Source organism: Apteryx rowi, unplaced genomic scaffold, assembly GCF_003343035.1.
Source record: "Apteryx rowi isolate R43461 unplaced genomic scaffold, aptRow1 scaffold_185, whole genome shotgun sequence".
Classification (NCBI taxonomy): Eukaryota; Metazoa; Chordata; class Aves; order Apterygiformes; family Apterygidae; genus Apteryx; species Apteryx rowi.
Window position 1 is genome coordinate 378,389 of NW_020448141.1, and position 20,662 is coordinate 399,050.

General features: G+C 38.2%; 2 protein-coding genes across 4 annotated transcripts in view; both read right to left on the reverse strand.

The window, feature by feature from the left end:
- The window catches only part of TPH2 (tryptophan hydroxylase 2), a 49,021-nt gene extending 47,826 nt beyond the window's left edge, over positions 1 to 1,195 (reverse strand). Inside the window, exon 1 of the mRNA XM_026061764.1 lies at positions 1,049 to 1,195. The gene's annotated coding sequence lies outside the window, so the exon portion shown is untranslated. The remainder of the gene's footprint in view (positions 1 to 1,048) is intronic.
- Positions 1,196 to 14,806: 13,611 nt separating this feature from the next.
- TBC1D15 (TBC1 domain family member 15) overlaps positions 14,807 to 20,662 on the reverse strand; it is a 39,010-nt gene continuing 33,154 nt past the window's right edge. Inside the window, exons 15-17 of one of the 3 annotated variants that reach the window (XM_026061756.1) lie at positions 18,191 to 18,307; positions 17,630 to 17,716; positions 14,807 to 16,972 (exon numbers count right to left, since the gene is read on the reverse strand). In XM_026061756.1, the coding sequence (XP_025917541.1) occupies positions 16,766 to 16,972; positions 17,630 to 17,716; positions 18,191 to 18,307 (411 nt within the window). In that variant the 3' untranslated portion in view covers positions 14,807 to 16,765. Of the gene's footprint in view, positions 16,973 to 17,629; positions 17,717 to 18,190; positions 18,308 to 20,662 lie in introns of those variants that run through there. The other 2 variants (XM_026061757.1, XR_003252835.1) reach the window with 2 other exon arrangements.

Consider the following 20,662-nt stretch of genomic DNA (forward strand, 5'->3'; position numbering starts at 1 on the left):
CTTAACCCTTGGAGAGAAGCAGCGCTGCAAACACACCTCCTTCTGCAATTCCTATCAGCTCATTTAGGTTTCCCCCTGTTTCTGGCAAACATGCTGGTTCTTGGCAATCTTCATCCTGAAGGTCCAACTCACCCCTTTTCCATGGCTAGGGAACCTAGGTATCTACATCAGCCCTAGGAACCCGGTCCCTGCGCCAGCTCCTGGAAGTAAGAATGGCAACAGCCTGCGTCTCCACCCTTTGGGGGTTTTGGCCTTACAGGTGGAACACAAACCACCTCCTAATTTTATCCTTATTACACTGCACAGACTGAAAAACCTAAGACCTTCATCATACTACTGTGCTTTAATTATCCTTAGACATGCCTCTAAGCTCTCTCCAATTTATTAATAAAGTCCTCCAGTTCACATGCAATGATTGTTGAGTGCGTATCTGACTGCATTTACAGGAATTATCAGCTCTCACCCCAACAGCATATCCAATGACACACAAAGTCCCCTGCCCTGCAACTAATAAGCAGCCTACAGCATTAGCAGCCTGATTGAAAACTACCGATTGCATGGGGACCTACATGACAATAACACTTCATAATTTATGTCCTAGTTAAACATAAAACCCTGACCCAGAAAAGCACTTACAGGTGTATTTAACTTTATGACCAAACACTGTTTCTGGGCAAGGCTATCATCATGATCTGATTTTGAGCATCTAACTTCGATATTCTGAATTGCTTTCTGAAAATGCCTCCTCCCGCTATGGTCATAGAGAGAACTTCAGCTCTAATGCAAGGTGTTGAGAATCGCACTTTGGAAATCTAAAGTGAATTGTATGAACATCAACACCATTGTCAAACCTGACTCCAGAAAACTCCTCCTGAGCCCAAAAAGCTTTGTTGAATGGTCCATAAAATTTGAAGTTACACTCTACAGAAATGAATAAAAATAACTGCACTCCATTCCTTCAGTCAAGGTCCATTAATTTAGACCAGCAAACAATCTGATCTCAGTATCCTCCCTCAGTCCAGTCGGTGTAATGATTTGTGAGGTTTACCTGGAAGAGTCGGAGAGCTTTCACCAATCCACCAACTTCATTCTTCAAGGAAAACACCACAGCTGTCTTTCCACCTTCAGAAATAGATTCACTTTTCCCATTTCCCTTATTCCCTTTCTTTTCCTCATTTTTCCCAGAACTTGATCTGTTTAGCTACAAATAGATAAAGAATAGCATTATTTCAGATGCAAATGGGCATTTCTTAAAATTAAGTCACTGTACACAAAGAGATTTTTGTCAGAAAATAGCTGAACAGAACTCATTCAGACTTTAAAAGGTAGTTCATTCACTTCAAACCAGTATCATAGGTCAAATGCAGCTGTTAGGTGGTTGTGTCAGAGACCAATCCATTAAAAAAGCACAAGGAAATACAATATGAATGTATAGGATACAAATATAATGACCTTATTAAGGCTATGCTATTTTAGTAATAAACCTGGACTGAATGGAGATGGTCTCAATTACTGCAAAATCACTAACTGAAGTGGTACTATTCTCATTTGTACTGGCCAATTTACAATGATTTATAATGGTCTGTATTTTTGTATTATCTATTAAATTTAAAACATAAAGCTTATGCTCTTTATTGTACTACAGTTAATGTTGCCATGTAATGTCATTTTTCCTGAGGAAATAAAACCTCTGTTGCTTATACAAATTAGGACAGAAATAAAAGCTTAGACTTCATCTCCCTTAGGAGATGAGCTGGCTGATGAACTCTTAAAAAAATAAAATAAAAAAAATCACAACATCCCTGGCAAATCCTACAACCATCTCTCAATTTGGGGCATGAAGACTTTGCTTTATTGCAAATTTCAGGTAGTATTTTCAAAAAAAATGCATTTTTATAAGCTTAAGTCTTGTTGAGATGCCAACAGTACAGCAAGTCAGCCTTTATAGACAGATTTGGTAACACCAACCAAGATTTTCAAAAAAAAAAAAAAAAAAAAAGCTGGCATTTTCCAATACCCAGGTTGAGACTCCTAGAGAAGTAAAATCTCCAGTGAGGCTGCTAACTGTTTTTTTGAAAAAAAACTATCACCATGATAAGGACACTAAAAAAATATGAAAATAGAAATCAAGAATCATATACAACTATTTCATGTGGATTAAACTGTTCTTCAGCAAGTTGTAAAGGAACAATGAAAGCGAAAAAAACACACCAAGAATGGGATTGAGTTTTCAAACACGTCTCACAACATCTGATAAAAGCCAAGTTAAATCTCTAGGCTCATTTTTCCATTAGGAGTACCAAGGCAGGTTATCCCGCTTGCATAATGTCTGTGGACCTGCGACAATTCACTTCAGCAAAGTGTCTCACAGTGCTTCTAGACGAGATTTTAAAAGATTTCATCAAGAGCTCCATCACCCAGCAAAAAATTGCTAAGTCTTTAGCCTGATTCCTTTTCAAACAAATACCCCTGACAGTCAGTGATGAAGTAGTTGCATCACACCCGTCCCAGTGCATCCACATCCAGTTTGGCATGCCAAAATAGCTTGTGTTTTTACTCAGTCTTAGTCCACTCTGAAATACCTCCCTTCTCTGAATAAAGAGCCTACAGTTCTCAAGTCAGCTCCCACTGTATATTCTGAGATATTTTATTTTTTAAGGCACAAGAATGCAGTGAATTAAAAAGAGGAATAGTTGAAACGTGTCAGCTTATCAAAAGCCACCCTGTAAAACAGTACAGATGAAACTAGCCACACTTAAACTAGTTACTTAGCATGCTAAAAAGCCTGTGGTCTCTTCTTAGACTACACAGAAACAATCCAGACAAACAATTATGTCTGTGGATGGATACACGAAGGGTATCAAGCACTTTTACTTTTTAGTAACTGGGCTTTTATGATTGTGCTTGGGAGGAGGTTTGCTTAGGCACGGGTTTGGGGGAGGCTGCTTTTGTTAATTTTAACTTCAATAATATTTGGGATTTAGCTGAGTAAGTCTGCACATATATCAAGGACACAACCTACATATGAAGCGAGTTTTTATAGCATCTGTGATATCTGTGATTTTTCACTGTGTGCTGTTTTCTGTATGTGTGCATACAAAGAAGCAGGTAGGTAACTGAGTGTCTGAGAATCTCAATACTCATCGATTCTTGCGGGAAACGAGAGCACTTGGCACCTTCCAGCACTGCCTCACGGTTTCCCTAATACTGTCCAACCGACAACACCTGAAGTGATGACCGAAAGCCGCTCTCAGGCATATGAAAACTAGACTAGCTAACTGTTATGAGCCCGGCAGAAGAGGCTGTGATATTGCAAGAATTCAAATGTTATCAGCCATACTGGTTAGTACACTTCATGATTAAATAATGATTAGCAGATCAGCTTTCCTAATGATAATGATTTATCTGGAGCAAGTACAAGTACTCAGGAATGCAAGAAGGCTCAGTGAAGAAAAGTAACTCAAATAGAGACAGTAAAACAAGTGTATCCCATTTAGTTCAATATTACCAATAGAAATAAAGCATGATCAGGCAGATATAGTACACATTTTACTACAATGACAAGGGGCCAGTTCACAACCGATAAAAATTGGCATCTTCTATTGATTTTACTCAAGTTATTTCAATCTGCACCCACTACAGATCTGGCACCAAGTTTTATAGCAGGTAAAATTTTCATAATTGTAAACATGTAACATATTGAAACTGGGTTATTAACACTTATTAACATTCTCAATTATTATGAGTGCAAACCTATTCGAGTAACCTTAGCTGTAAGCATGCACAAGTTTACCCAGCGCTCGAGATCACCAAAGCACCTGTTGCACCCTCATGATCGTCTTACAGGGAACAGTTTCCGCCTCCCAACAGAGTTTTCAACAGGGAAATTGCATATTCTCTGTGCGATTCTCCTGTACAGCCCTGCTCGCTGGCAGGCGCCAACAAACCTAAAGCTCTACGCCAACTGTTCAGCAGTAAAAATGCCCATCGGCACCGCCAAGGCGGTGCATATTCGTACGATTCTTATGTTACCTACAAGTGTTTTAGGTTTGATGCCATGAGGTATATAGTGGTCTCGAAAAGGTGGGCGCCGCTGAAACAGGGTTAATGCGCATCGCCAGCGGAGCTAATCACAGGGCTTCAAACCCCAAACGCTTGAAAGCAGCCGAGCGGGACCCAAATGCCTCTAACTTACTGCAACAGAAATACGGTTAACTTCTGTCGCAATGCCTGCATTTCTAGCGAGCTTTCTGCCGCTGCTGCAAGACACTTTGAGAAGGGGGACGGGTGAGGCTGCGAAAGAGAGTTCACCGGCACTTGTCAGCGGTGAAAATCTATTAACGTGATTTTAAAGTTAACGAAATGGGGGGGGGGGGGCGCCTAACTCGCACCGGAGTCCCCGGCGGCGGAAACCAGCGGTGCCACCGCCACAACAAAACCCGCCGTTTCGCTTGAAGCGGGTAAGGAGGCAAAACCAGCGCGATCCAGCTGCTCCGACGGCTCGGGGAGGGGAGGGGGTGGGTGTTGTCATGGTAACGAGGCCAAGTTTGGGGAGACTTTCGGGGCAGGGGCGCAGCGGCCGCCGCCGAGCCGTCCGCGCCGCCGTCCCCCCGCGCCCAACGGCCGCCGCCGAGCCGCCCGCCCGCCCTGCCTACTTACGGCGAGGCCGCGGGGCTCCTCCGGCGGCGCCGAGTCCAGCGAGAAGCCCCTCCGCGCCCAGTACTTACTGGCGAACATCATCATGGCGGGCTGCATGGGGCCGGGCGGGCGGGTGGCGCGGGCCGGGCAGCGCTCTACCAGCGCCGCCGCCCGCCGGCTCCTTTTATACGCCCCTGCGGGGGCTGATGGAGACCTGATTAGGGGCGACTCGCCTGCGGCTGACGAGAGCCGCGATCGGCGCTTACCTCAGCCGCCATCTGCGCGCCGCGGGACGGGCGCTGGGCGGCCCCCCCCCTTCGCCGGGCAGCGCGGCGACGCCATTGCCCCGCTTTGGGCGCCAAACGCGGCGCCCCGCACAGCCAGGGAAACGCCGCTGTCGGCCCGGCAGAAGAACATAAACTTGCCTGTTTGAGGGGGATCTTCGCTGCTTTCTTTCCCTCTTTATATGTGCCCGACTGCACAGGGACCCTGTGCCCCTGAAGACCCTGCCAAAACCAGCCCAGCACGTCCAGGGGGCCAGAGCTGAGCCCAGGGGACCCATGGGGAGAAAGGGGCCCAGGGGCCACGGAGACAGGAGTGCCGCCCAGCACGATACATGAAGGAACCATTGTTCCTGTCCAAAAAAAAAAAAAAAAAAAAAAGACACTTTCCATACAGAAAAGTCATAGGGAGATTTTTTCCACATCAGCTTTGATGTGAGAAATTCTTTTATGTATAAACTCATCTTCTATTTTGGAAGAGTTCTTCTGTGAAAAGCATAGGCTGGTTCAGAGGAGAAGTATTAAGGGATAGGAAACATGTCTTGTACTGAAAGACTTGATAAAGCTCATCTACTAAAGGGGAATAGTACTCCACTGAAAGAGACTCCTTAATTGGAGAAAGCTCTTTAATCAAGACTGCTATGGCTGCAGTTTCTACCTGTGGTAGGTGAGGGCCAGACTCCAATCATAATACACCTCTAACCACAACATCAGTAAAGCAGTTAATCTTCTATGAATGCAAAACAGGCCCGGAGGGTTCTTGAAGGTCTCTTTCCTATTTATATATGACAACTTCACTTGTCACTGAAATAGTCATGTCTCTGGGGTAAAGATAATTTTTTTTCCCCAAGTAGCACAGACAAGCTTACTACTTAATTTCAGACTACTATAAGCTTGGGAATCTTAAGTGAGCAGAAGGTAACTGCTCAAACAATAATTTGACTGCAGCGTTAAGGTAATGTCGCAGTCTCAAAAATCTACTTGTGAGAGGCATTTTGTCATTTACCGCTGTCACTTTCTCTTCCTATTCTTTATTTTCTTCCCCACTTCTCACATTTTCCAAAGCTTTCCTATAACAAAAACCCTTTGAATAAATAAGTTACCTTATATAGCATTGAACTGAACAGTACAGTTGGATTGGTAGCACTGTTGCACTAAATTTCATTCAAATGCACGTATTTTTTTCTGTTCCAAGACACCAAGCAGGGGAAATGCTCACTGCTTCCCCTTTCAAATCACCAGTGATGCTTTTTTTCTGCAGCCTCCCTGGACAGGAGACAGGAGCAACCTAGTTGAATGTGATGACTGACATCAAAGCTTTAACTGGTATACATACAGATCACACAGTCTGAGAGGAAAGTTAAAATCAGATCAACTGAAGCTGGAACACTGAGCACGGAGCTGCACAAGGCAAGTAGCAGGACATATCACTCATAGTCCTAAACTTCATGTCACATGTCTACCTGAACCGCAGATCTCCATTCACAACTTCAATGTCTCTAGTCTTTCTGGACTCAGCATCTTATAACCAGTGATTACATATCTTCATCATCACAGAATTCTCTTTATTCTTAAAAAGAGACCAACACAGAAGCACAACAAAAGATTTTAGACCGTTTCATATCTCCCATTAACAGCATCAAGGAATTTTAATCATTTGTCACAACTAGCAAAAAAACAGAAAAGTTTATAGTCTAATCCTGTCCTTGTCCATCAGGCGATTCCTTTCTTAAGATGGAAGGTCTGGACTGGTTCATAGTCACCTCAGAATTTGTGGAAGACCTCACTTTTCCAGAGTTTCCCCATGTTTAAAAAAGGATAATGATTCTTTCTTCTGCTTGACAATAAGATTCTAATGTCTGTTAGTTCTTCTACCTGCTCCTGTAATGCAAATCAATCATTTTTGTAATGCTAAACACACAAAGTTTTACTTCATTTTTACAGTTGGGGAGGGAAAGCATGTTTACATGCATTAGTTAACTCTCATATCTTAAGTTACCAAGAGATACCCTCTGTCATGTTTATTCATTATTTTTAATAATGGAAAAGCAAGTCAGATTCTTTGGACTTTGATAGTCCTGCCTGCTATGCCTGAGATACCTACGCACAGTTCCTGCAATTGTGCAATTTATGTGAGATTGCTTAGCACTCTCTGAATACTCCAGTGACTAAAACAAGCTCATCCGAGCAGATTTTTCTCCTACTGACATGATAGTGCATGATTTTATCTACTGTTAGACATTAGTTCTTTGGCTGGGACATCACACAAATCAAAGATGACCCTGCTGTCCAGTAGCCTTGCTATCTATCATGGCTCTGTTTGGTAATTAGAGTGTGGCAAAGGTTTTTAGTCTCTCATAACTTTTTCAGGATGACTCATGAATGCAAAACAGATAAAGGTACATTATGACAGTGTGTGTGCTATAAAACAGGCAGGGAAGACTCAAATGATTCAACTACTTTAACAAACCTGCCTGCCCATGAATCCCACCAAAAGACTGCCTCTCCGTGGAGAGAAACTTGTTCTTTTGTAGCTTCTATTTTGTACGTGGACTTTTCCATATCAAGGCTAGATTGAAGGACATTTATGGAAAAAAATATTTATTGTTTGTTCTAACTATGTGATAACAGAGTTCATATATTACTCTGGAAACATTGCTAAACTACAGATTTTCTTTAGAGTTCAGAATTAATTCTCTTTTTGTTCACAGTACCATGTATGTAATATACAAATAAACACTTAAAATCCCTGACCAAAAAAATAGAACTTATTTCACTTTGGAAGATACAGTTAATGTTGAGAGTGAAAAATAAAAGCAAGTTTATCTCTGTGTGCTAGAAAGATGCATTTATTTATAAAAGGCATCTTGTTGCCTATAATCAGAAACAAAGCAACTCTGAGATCTTCTTAGTTTACACATATATATTTTTTCTCCTCATCTTACCATGAGAGAATAGAGTCACAGTTGTCTGAATGCCTAAACTATCCACTTTTTAAGCTTAATAAAGGTAGAATTCAAGTGGAAATTTAACTCTAAAACTGAAGATTATCAGTTGGATGCTTTCAATGTTTCAGTCATTTTCCCCCTTAGAGGTACTGTCTGTCCACTTCATTTCAGCATAGTTTTCCTTAAAGCTAGTATTTGCAGTATATCCCATAGTTTGATGACATGTACTAGTAACCTTAAGTCTTTTAGTTTGGTTTTAACATGAGGATTAAACTCACAGTGCAGAGTACTAGTGAACACAAACAATCTGAATTCACATCTGCTCTCGCAGATCACCCCCAAGTCTTTGTATACAGACTTCTTATAGCAACAAGGTGAACTTTCAAGTCAGACTGTGGCAGAAAGAAGAAGGAAGTCAAGCTATGAAAAAGTATGAAAAAAGCATAAACAAAGGTGGACTTCACAAGGACCTAAAATGAAAATAATGACATTGTTCAATATAAGGTCAAAAAGTGCAAGAAGGAGAACAGATACCTTTATTATTAATGAAAGATATGTTGACACATGCCAAAAACAGAAGTCCTAACACATAACTAAATCAAAATTTATTTGGTAAAACAAGGACTTTGTGAAATAATTCACAAATGGACCAACAGACATGGCTTTTTGAACAAGGAAAGGCAGACATACAATCTGTTCCCAGATTATCAGGGACGCACATACCAACTCTGAAGTCCACTTCTCTGAGATAGGTCTGCTGAAAAATCTGTGATGAGAACACAGATGCGTAGATTTTTAAGTCATGAAGATATGGGAAGCAGATTTTCCAGCAGCCAGCAAAATCATCCAAAGTTCTACTAGCAGTGAGGGGGGTTTAATCAACCAACAACTGCTGGGAAAGGAATCCCAAACAAGAGACTGCCTAGGCAGTACTTGGAATACACCAGTGATAGATTTTGAAAGGGGCTTTGGAAAAAACAAAGAAAGGGGAGACTCTTCTAGATTTGATCTGAGCCAGCAGCGAGGAACTGGTTGAAAACGTTCTGCAGAAGGTAGGCCGAGTGAGATTGAATGTAAAATTGACCACCATTGAATTCATGGTCTTCAGCAAAAGAAGGGTCAGAGAAGAAAATAGAAGTTGACAGATTTCAGAAAAAGAGGCTTCAATAAATTCAGAGTTATTACAGCCTCCAAGGGAAGAAAACCTAGTGCAGGAAGACAGGATAAGAGATGTGGCCACTGCTTAAGGAAAAATTTAAAGTCTCATCTATGAACTACTCCCCTATAGAGGAAAGCTAGGAAGTGTGGTCTCCAAATAGACTTTTACTATAAATTACCATCTGTCATTACCCTCAATCCAAAAAGGTAGTTTACAGGAGATAATCTACTAAATACAAACTAAATACAAAACTACTAAATACAAGAAGTGTAACACATGAGCATAGAGACAAAAGTTAGAAAGGCTGTGACACAAAATTCAAAGTAATTATCATAGGGCATTAAAAGAAAACTTTTATAGAAATACAGCAGTAGTCAGAGAAGAATCAAGGTAAGTATTAGACCGCTACTGAACAGGAGAAAAGTACCGGACAGAAAAAAAACTTAGATGACCTAAATATTTGATTTTTTTTTTTTTTAAACATCATTTTTTGCTAAAAGAATCAACTGTGACCAGGGATCTATCATAATGAATAGCAGGGACAAGGAGTAAGAGCTCAGCTTTTAATAAGATAATGTTGGAGAATACTTGGAATAAATCAGATCTTTTCAAATGACTTGCACATAAACCAAGTTCACAAAGTAGGCTTATTAAATCTCAGCTATCAACAATTATTAAAAACTCAGAGGATGGACATGTGATGAGACAGGGAAAAGGCTAAAGTGCTGTCCATCTTCAAGAAGATATTGGGAAGAGGAAGGGCTGAAGAATTACAAATCAGTATTTTTTCTTTTTTTGTTTTTTTTTTGGCAAAAACAGTAGTACAGATAAATTATTTGTAAGGACCTAGAAGATAACAGATGATTAAACAGGCAAGATGAATTTGTCAAGAACAAATGGAGTCAAGCAAATCTCATTTCCTCTTATGACAGACCAAGGCAAAATAATACATGTCATACATCTTGATGGTAGTATTTGGCATGGTCTCTCACAACACTTTCACATCACAGATAAGGAAACGAGTCCAGGTAAAACTAATAGATTGGGCAAAGAGGTGGGTTCAGCATTAAATGGAAGGGCATACAAAACTGGAGATCCACAGGTACCGTTCAGTAGTAACCTAAATGACAGTATAGAGACCACCCTTGAATTTTCATACTGTATTTACCTCAGAGATGCCTTGACAGTTACAAAATTCAACTTGGTCTTTGCCAAAAAATAAAAATAGGGATGCTACTCAAAGATGACCAACTGCACAATTACAAGAGAAGGCAGAGTCAAGACTTGTATCATGGAAGTCAGAGATTACAGAAGATATTTAGTTAAATGTGATCGTTCAGTCTGATGAGGAAGAAGAAAAACCATTTGAAATGTTTGCATAACCACCTGCCAGGCTAAAGTTATCCTTCACTTCTATTCAACCTGGAGATGACTGCACCCAGGCTGCTCTGTCCAGTTTACATCTCAACATTGCAAAGACATGTGGACCATTTTTGTCCAGAGAACATCAATGGGAAAGCTAAGAAAGGTGACCTGTATGAAAAAAAGCTATCCTAATTATGCTTGTTTAGCCTCAGCAAGAGTAAGTCATGCAAGGATTAAAAAAATAATAATAATCAGGTACACAGAAGATTGCTGGAGGGGAGAGATGGGAAAAAAACAAAACAAAGACATTTTCCATGTTGGTGGTAGAGAGCAGAAAAGTTCTCTGCTTAAAAAACAGCAAGAAGTATTCGTGTCTAGACATTAGCAAATGCCTTCCAATGATAAGAACCCCGAGGCCCTGGAATGCGGAGGCCTGTGGAGGTTGTGGACTCCACATTATTGGAAGCATTTAAGAACAGATCAGACAAACATCTGGCAGAAGTGAGATCTGCCTCACAAATGCAGAGAATCTATCTATGTTTATTTTCAGAAGCTTTTTAAAGTGTCTTCCAGTATTACGAATCTATGATTTTAACAAAGTTGCTGTATGTATATACTCAGGAATATGCAAAACACATACAGAATGTATACACATAGGTATAAATTTAAAAAGGAGACAGCTGCCTTAAGCTGCAGTTTCACTATTAGTTTATATTGGCATAAACCAGCACTTCTAGTGAAATACACTGCCCCTTCCATCCCATCTTTACTTACACAGTGTCTCCTCTTCTGTACTGATATACAGTTAGCGGAAGAGCATGGTGAAAAGATGCGAGGTATAACCAACTGGCTAAAACATGGTTAGCTCTAAAAGGTGTCAGTTCCTTTATGCAGTTCACCATATACCTCCATAAAATGATTATACCAGCACAGAAGAGGTAGTGGCACCGGGTGCAGTTGCACTGTTTTCCTGCTCGAGGAATTATCATGTCCTTGAACCCAAATATCTGTACTTGAAAGACTTTCTTGGTCTCCTGTCTTAGTCACCTTAACAGTCACAGCAGAAGAGCGTGTGCAATCTCTCAAGGGCCAATGCCTGAAGCTAGCTCGCACCCATGGAATCTAAGGAACACCCAGACCAACTCACATACCACAAATGTTTTCATAAAGTCTCTGGTGTTTCATCTCACTGAGTTACAACAGTCAACTGATCAACTGAATGCAAGTTACCTGTATGTAATATAACCATTTTTGTATCAGGCCTAAATGGACATTAAAAATCTCATCTTCAATAGGAAAGATTAATTTATTCCTAGCATGAGATCAGACATCATCAAGAACAGCTGTTACCACACACAGTGGTCAAGTGACCAGCCACTTCCTGAGCTGCTTGCCTGTGCAAAAACTTAAATTCTCCACAATGGGACTCTGCAGATAGTATTTAAGATACATATATATAAACGGTCTAAGAACTAACTGGTCTGTTAAGGTAGGGTGCATGTAGCCTGTATAATCAAAATATAAATTATAATCCAATTTCTCCAAAACATAACCTATCTAGAAGATTTCATATAATTTGAATTACCTGAACAGTTTGAAATATGTATTTGATTCAGTTACGAAATTCATTTGGGATGAGGAAGGAAGTGACATCCTGCAGTTTGTTTTGGTTTGCAACTCATCAGAAAATTCAATCTCTGCCAGAGACCTAGTGACTGAATATGAAAACATAGCACACATTTTCAAAAAAAACCCAAGCAAGCAAACAAAAGAGCTTAGAGGTTAAGATCCCACACTTAAATGAAAAATGAAATTCAAGCTTAATTTAAAATTGAGGCCTGCACTGTAGTAACACTTACTTGATTAACAGATATTATCAAGTCCCAGTAAACATGAAGCACAATTCTTTTCTTAACCCCTTTAAAAAGCATTTGAAGGTGTCTCTAAATCAAATACAATTGCGCACACATACAAAATCAGTCTATTAAGTACTCAGTTATGTATCCATGTCTCTTACCACCTTATCAATGCTCACAGAGTCATAGCATATATTTAGCTAGATACAGGTATATAACTGCAGGCACGGTTAGGACTTCCTACTTTACTCTCACTATACATATTCTTATCCTAGAATAGCTCAGTTCTTCCTACATGAACAAGTACCAATTTTTTTCTGCCATGATTCTTTTATGTAGGGATGGCACCAGCCACTGTCTACAAGTGTTCAAAAAACAGTCACTAGAGTTGAAAAATACTTTACGGTACTTACTCAGCCACAGATAAAACCATGTTACCAGCCACTTTTCTACAGCCCATGAACCAAACCTGAGCAACTTCAAGTTGCATCTCTACAAGAATAGTAACTAAAAAAAGAGACTGAGTAGCTAGTACATTTCTAAAACAAAATGAGTATTTACAAACACATTTGTCAGTGACTTCTCAAATGCACTTTAAAAATGTCACCAACCTCATCAGCATTCTCCTTTCTCCAGTCTAACAAGGAACAGTTTGAGGAAACATAGACCATTGCCTACAAAAAATCAGGCCCGAACTTGGTATGGCTTCATCTGCATCACACTGGAAAACACATGGGTAGTACTAGTGGTTCTAAAACTTCTGTTCACAGTCCAAATTCTGAATGCCAAATCATGTACAGTGAGATCTATTTTAAAGTTTAGGCAGAAGGCTCATAGCAGAGCATTAGTTCAGAAAAGGGGAGAAAAAGTGTCCCAAACTTACTTTGAGCTAAAACATTACCTCAAAAGTGAAAGCTACAAGAACACGTTTTACTGCTTTCTGAAGCTTTGATTCAGTGCTCAAGACAACATTTGAATGTAGCAGGGAAACTATTCCTCAGTGCTTTGCTGATGGGGGGGGGGGAAAGAATTTTACAGAGTAAGATGTGAGGGAAAAAAAAGAGAATAATCGAGTAGGCAACATCAGCCTCTTAAAACGCCCAGAGGAAAAATGCCAACAGCTGGTAAAAAAAAAAAAAAAAAAAAAGATTATTACCAACAAAACCAGGCTTGAACATTAACACCTTCATTTTAATTAAGCCATAGCTCAAACCAAAAAAGAAAAAGCTAATACAATCAACATCACAATATTTCGACATCTGGCTCTTAAAGCAATCAAGACCCAGTGCGCATGTGTATGCGTGTGTGTGTGTATCCACTTTACATTCTTTAGAGAGATTACCCATGGCAAATAAATACAAAACCTCCACACTTGAAATGGGTTTGAAGGCCACTAGCTACCATGCTTGCTGGGTACAAATACAGTGATTACAGAGGAACAGTATAGATACACAAATGTGTTCAATATAACTGAAATGTTAAAATGTTTACACAGTTTAATATAGTGTCATCCTTTTGGATTTTTTTTTTTTTTTAAAACTTCCCAGTATCAAAGCCATTCCATAAACATTCAGTAATCCAGACATAATTGGCCAAAGCTTCCTTTCTCTTTTTTGTAAGCTATCCTCTTCCCACCAACCAAAAGCAAGAACCCTTAAGAAAACATTTTCAAAACAAATAAAATTGCCTGAACATGCAAAATGGTAAAAAAATCTATTAAGGAGAGAGCTAGATAGGTGTAAGTTTTACCTTGGAACAGTTACTATTACAACGCTGCTAAGATTGAAAAGTACAAAGTTTTAAATAACGCTGCTCACTCCCCCTGAGATAATTATCTTCAAGTCAATTATTATAGAACAAAATAGGTCTGCAGGAACTGAACAAGATGTTGCCTCTTGTATACCTTTGACAACTCTAACCAAAAATAAATTCAGAGTTCTTATTTTTTAATTCTAAACGATCTAAGTTTTTCAAGCATGAGAAATACATCCAGGATCCCCAACCCATGGTATTTTTCAACCATCATGATCCTGACTGAGGACTTTCACAGTGTTTGTAGTCTCAGCTCAGACTAAATTTGTCCTTAACAAAAAGTAGAGGAGGAAGAGGTTCCCTGTGATTGCAACGGGTTACAAGGCTGCCTATCAGCAGAGAGGGAAGGAAACTACAGATAAAAGAACACTGCAAGGGGCATTTGCTCTTATCGCTCTTGGGAAGCAAAGCAAGTCCACCCACTCCGAACCTTCCAGAGCAGCTCCTCACCCTTAATTCAAGGGCAGCCTTCTCATCCCTGACATCTGAGGAGTGGTTAATACAAATAGTTACGTCCCAAACATGAAAGGCAAACTTTACTTTTTTAAAAAGACTGCTAGCATTTATCAGCCATACCTGCAATTCAAAGAAATGACAGAATACCAAATAGATATGCTTTTCCTAAAAATCTGAATATTCATGCTTAGCCAGTTATTAACATCTTGAAGAAAGTCATAATAGGACACTTTTGTGCACTTTTGGGGAATCATAGACTGCATATGCTGCATAAGTAAGAACGAGGCACAGTTAATCTTGGCAGACTTGCCAATTATATTTCTCAATTTTAGACATTTTCCTTCTTTCCAGAGTGTCATTTTAATACATTTTTTGACAAAAACATTTTAGAAGTACACTTCAAAGTCTAAATGAACCAAGGTACTTGCTCCAAAAATACTGAAACTAACTTGCTTAGTTTATTTGAACCAAAGTGTTGACTATATAAATTCTAATGCCGTTATGTATTCTATGCTATGTAAAATGAACTGTCAAGAAACACAATGCTCAACAGGGAACAAAGGCACAATGCTTCACCGTAATTTCCTGAACAGGAAATGAAAGGCTGTAGATATGCCGAGCTGTGAAACCTTGACATTCACTGAGTAAGATTCTTTCTTATTAACTGATAGAAAGATAGCATATTGAAGATATTAAAAACAAAATCTCTACTGTTTCAACTCTTCACAGTTTTTGTTCACAATTGTGAGAAGTTTAATCGGGTCTCGAGTTATTTTAACAACTTGATTTATCTGCTAAAGCCTTTTTGTATTGCTCGTATTTGCTTCAGATGGTACAAAGAACATCTGTACTAGTAAACTGCTCTAAAAGAAAAGAAGAACTCCTCCATAAACAACATCAACAGCTAAGAGATGATGGACATGTTCCACTCAGTAATAAACAGATTTTACCACTGCTCTTCATTAAACATTCAAAATATATAATATCAATGGACTAACTGTTGTTACCTATCCCTTCTCTCTCATGTTATTATATCAACAACCAGACAACTAGAGTTTTTTTCTCTAAATATGATTTAATTAAAAACACTAAATCAGCTTTGATTTTTATTTTATATATATATACAATAGTTACCAAATAATGAATACACTGAATCAGTTATGTTAAATTTCACATAACTTCAAAGGACATCAGCTTGGCATGGAATAAACTCACACTGCCTTTTGCATATACAAAAGAATGCATTAAGATAATTGTGATAACTTTTGGTTTTTTTAACCTGCTTATGGATTCTCCAAATAATCTGGCATAAAAACATGAAAGTACTTTATTGATCAGTTAATCTATTAGCAAAGATAAACATTAGTAAAGTTTGCAAGAAATCAATTGCAAAATTACATCAAGTGTAGGACTGAATGTATTCACATGAAAGTTATCTTCATTTAGAAAATAGTTTTGAAAAAGAGCCCAAGTTAGAGTTGTGCATTAATTTGGTCAAACTGATTCATATGAATGAACAGTCAAGCTTATTCAGATATTGAAAATATGACTATCCCTTTAGTATTCACAAACATTTATCTATATAATGTGTGTATGTGTGTAAATATATATATGCATATATAAAGTGAAGATATGTTAATGTAAAAATATACTGTTCATCCACTCCCAGTTACACAAAATTCAGTATTTGGACATTAAACTGCCTAAGTAAAAATATCCATTTCAAATCTACATTCAACCAGCAACAAATACTCAGAAGTATTTTTGTAAACATTTGAGAAAGATCATTTTGTAAATGAATGGGGTTTCCCTTTCTCTAACCCATCAGCATCTCTTCAGCTTGGAAATTGTGTACAGCAGCTTCAGCTGGCTTATTCTGAATCTGCTCGAATCAAAGAACTCACACTGTCCTAGATCAATACATGTGAAGCTCAGCAGATGCATCATTCTCAAATTCATTCTTAATCACCATCCATTTCCAGTTTACCAGCAAAAAGAAAATGCACTTGGCTACAAAAATATTAAGGAATGTTATTGAAAACAAAAGGCTATTTTGGTAGAAGAAACTACAAAAATAATTAAGTTGAGTCATGTTGTAAAGCTTTAATGCAAGAGCATTACAGTACAGATTTTCTTTCCAACCTTAAAGCTTAATCAACACCAAATTTAAATATCCACCTCTCAAGTGCTTGGGGGAGGGGGGGGAAAACGTGCTTAGCAAAAGTCTTTCTTCAGTTTCACCAACTGTAATTACGCAGGTGTCAAGGTCTGTGTCTCAGATGTCTGTTGAGTGCTGTCTCTTGTTCCATTGGCCGCAATTACAGGTGTTGAGATACTCTGATATAATGACGTAGGACAACTCAACACAGCCCCACTTTCATCCTCTCCGGTATCTGAATCTGGTGTTACAGATCTGCTTTCTATACCCAGGATCTCACTAACTGCTTGAGGCAATTCCTATGAAGAGGGAGGAGGAAAAAAAAAAAAAAAACAACAACAATCACTCCAATCAAATAAATAAAAAAATTAACATGGCTTTTTCCCCACCAAATAACTGATCATTTATCCAAATTTAAGTGTACTGAAAGTATCTCTTTCAACATTAGCTCCATAATATAAGTTTCATTAAAGTTCCCATTTGTTGTATCTGCTTTTCAAAAACACAGTAAAGGTGAGAGGCTCAATAATCAATTCCTGATCAACAACATAATCTTCATCCCAAAAATAAAAGTCCAAACAACTATAATTACACTTTGTTATTGAAATTATTTTTGAGTGAACAATTAGTTGCTTCCAAAGTTTGATATGCTTTCAGTGCAATGCACCTTTCACCTTATTCTTCCTGAGTGCAAACATAAAATTACTTGTACTCTACCATACCTAGTAAAAATTAAGAAATCATGACCAAAGAGCACAATTCAGCTTTTCCTCCAGCGAACAGTATTGCCCATGTAAAATTAATCACTCTTACTAATAGACTTTTTGAATAAAGGTAGACAGCATACTCTGTATCATACCCAAGCATTTAGTTATTAGCACATCATACATGTACAACTACAGCCACTACATACTGTCTATAAAGGCTGACAGTAGATATACTTAAATTAGCTTTACCTTGCAATTCATCATCTGCATAGAAATTGCTTCCGCTTTGCAAAGTATGTATTCCACATCAATTTTCATAGACAGTTCATTGACATGCTAAAAATATGTTCACAAAGAATAGTAAGTGTGACAAATAGCATGAAATATGGTTTCATAAAATATAATACTACTCTACTGCACTGCTAATAAATATCACATGATAAGTTTGCCCCTTTAAGCTATGAAAGGCTAAACATTCCTGCATTGACAAATTAGGTACTGAAAGATCTAGTACCCAACAGCAGGTTTTCACCACTATCCAAGATCTGCAAGAGGAATCCGTAGTACTTCTAAATCTGACAAAATACCTAGCACACAGATGTACCCCAGCTCATGTTTTCAGAGGTAACAAGTAACATTACCGAAGACAAAGCAAAAATAAATCATTTTGAAAGCACATAAGATGCATTCAAGTTTAACCCTTCAGAAGATACTATACACATTTTCTTTTCTTCCCCCACAACATGAAATATAAACATACTGTATTAACTCAAAAGAGTTAATATTTAAAAATGCATAAGAACTCAGTACCTTTAGTATTTCATTAAAGCCATAATGCTTGTCCATAATTTGCTGTTTTTCAGCTTCTAAGATAGCACAGCAGAGGAGAAGATGAAAATTCTGGCAAGGCAACTCCGTCCACATTACCTGTTAAAATATGAAAACCTCTTTCGAAATGCTTGTTTTCCCTCTGAAAAATTAGTACAGATGTTGAAAATATAGCTTTAAAAGAGCTTCAGTGAGCCCTAAAGCCTAGTGATTTAAATAAGAACAAGCTATTTTTGAAGCCAACTAAGTATTTCTAAAATTATTTATTTTTTTTTTTAAGCGAATTAGTGATAACTGCAAGTTTGAGTCATTACATGCTTAGTTGATTATGACTTCAGTGTCCCCCCAGGTTGTCCACTATAATTCTATTAAGCTGCCTGAACTTGCAGTCTTGTGAACATCTCTCTATTTGTTCTGCTTCAGCTCATGTGAAATTCTCTTATTCAAAGAAGAATAATTACACAAAAAGCATTTCTTAATTTTAATTGCTTTTATGAGGCTCAGCATACCCGTGCATCAAGTCTGAACTGATACAAGTGTTGTGCTCAGCAACCCCTCCCAAAGGTGCTAAGGGTTCTAAATAGAGTTCAGAGTGCTGCCCAATTCCCTCAGCATTAAAATGCCCTGAAGACATGTACATGCAGGTGTTTGTGGCAGTATTATTTTCTGACAGCAGACACATTAATTTTTGGTCCCATGGAGGCCACAGATAATCATTCTCAAGTTTACTGAGACTGAGTATGCAACCTCAATATTAATACCCTATTTTAGCATATCTGTGAGAGTCAAGTCTTCAACAAAAACTGAATATTTGAAGAAAACATTTATGATGGGCAGAAAGTTGGAGGGCAATAGTTTTGACAGCAAAAAGGAAGGTTACAAAGAATTGCTCAAAATTACTCTCACAAACAGAGATTAAGGGATTTAAATCAACTGTTTTACTCTCAAAAAGGCAAGTAAAAAAGCAGGCTCATGAAGAGTCAGTCTTACTTCATTAGTAATAATTTTCTACCTTAATTATTTATAGACTGCAGCCTTAAAACTCAACAACAGCTCATTTGTACTATAACTTTTGTAACTACTACATGATGCCCTTCAGCAGAATTGTATGAATCTGAAAGACATCCAAATCAAATTCAGCTAAAATAAAGTGCAATTAAGTTTGAAGGTTAAGATATTCAATTCACTCAGTCCTGAATTAGATTAAGTATCTTTTTCAGGTATTCCATTATTATATTCCATTAATGCATTCTCTCACTCCAGGAAAAGGAATAAGATATAAGTAGACTGATAAACAATAACAAAAAATGCATACACTCTACCAAATACAGTTTACCTATATACCATTTTTTGTTCCTACTTCATAAGAAGGGAGTACTGACAGCTGTACATGAATTTGGTTCGACATCAATCCTGCATATGAACAAACTACTGCCTACACATTTACAGTATACTCAAACTTTCCTGCTAGGCATACCACTAATTGCATACAGCAATCACTAATGAAGCACAGCAAACAGGCTGCCTCTTGGAACTAAATCTAAATCTGAACATAGGTGATGGAAACATGCCTATGCAGGATATGGAGGAATCTAACCAAAACACAGATCTGTTTAACAGTTACCCTTTTAGACATTAATAGACTAACTTTCATACCTACAGTTTAAGGAAATACTATTAGAATATCTACTTTAAGTAGTAATCTGCTTTGAGCTTTAACTTCAGTGGAAGCTGAATCAGGCCTCAAGAGGAAAAAAATACATTAGCAAGTATGTTTACAGACATTCATTCTTATCTCTCTGAAGAAAATCAGCAGCCGTCATGACAGTTCCATACTTTTTGTTGCCATTTTTGATATGGCTTTCAAAGTTTGGAGCAGAGCATGGATATGAGTTTATGGAGATAAATGGATGGCAGAAGTATTACCAGGTGATTAGAAAATGGTAACAGAAAAGCAGCACTGAAATTGAGAATATCAAAATATACCACTTAAGCCTAATAACTTTTTTCCTATTTCTTTCTGATAAAGTTTTATAAGTAAGGACTCACTTGTTCTAGTGCTACCTCAGCACCTATGAATATTAGTAATAAATGCTAGCACACAAGTAATTTATCACTAAGTCATTCCAGTTTTTTACCACATGAGTTGTACTAGCATAATCCTGGAGGTAAAGAGTAAGCTATCTCTGTAATTCTGTTACAGAATTTTCTTTTCAAGGTTCTTACTTTTCCACCCAGTCTTCCTGCACCACCTTGAGAATGAAGCAGCTTACTTGTGCAAGTGAAAAAGAGTATAAACTGACTGGAATTACCCAGTAATATTGCTTAATCAAGGGTTTCCAGTGTGAAGGAATGACCAAGCAACTCTCAACTTTGGTGCCTCTAAGCAGTTGCTGTTTGCTGTCCATTTGGTTGAGTTTGAGAAACACTGCTGAAGCATACTACAAATAATCC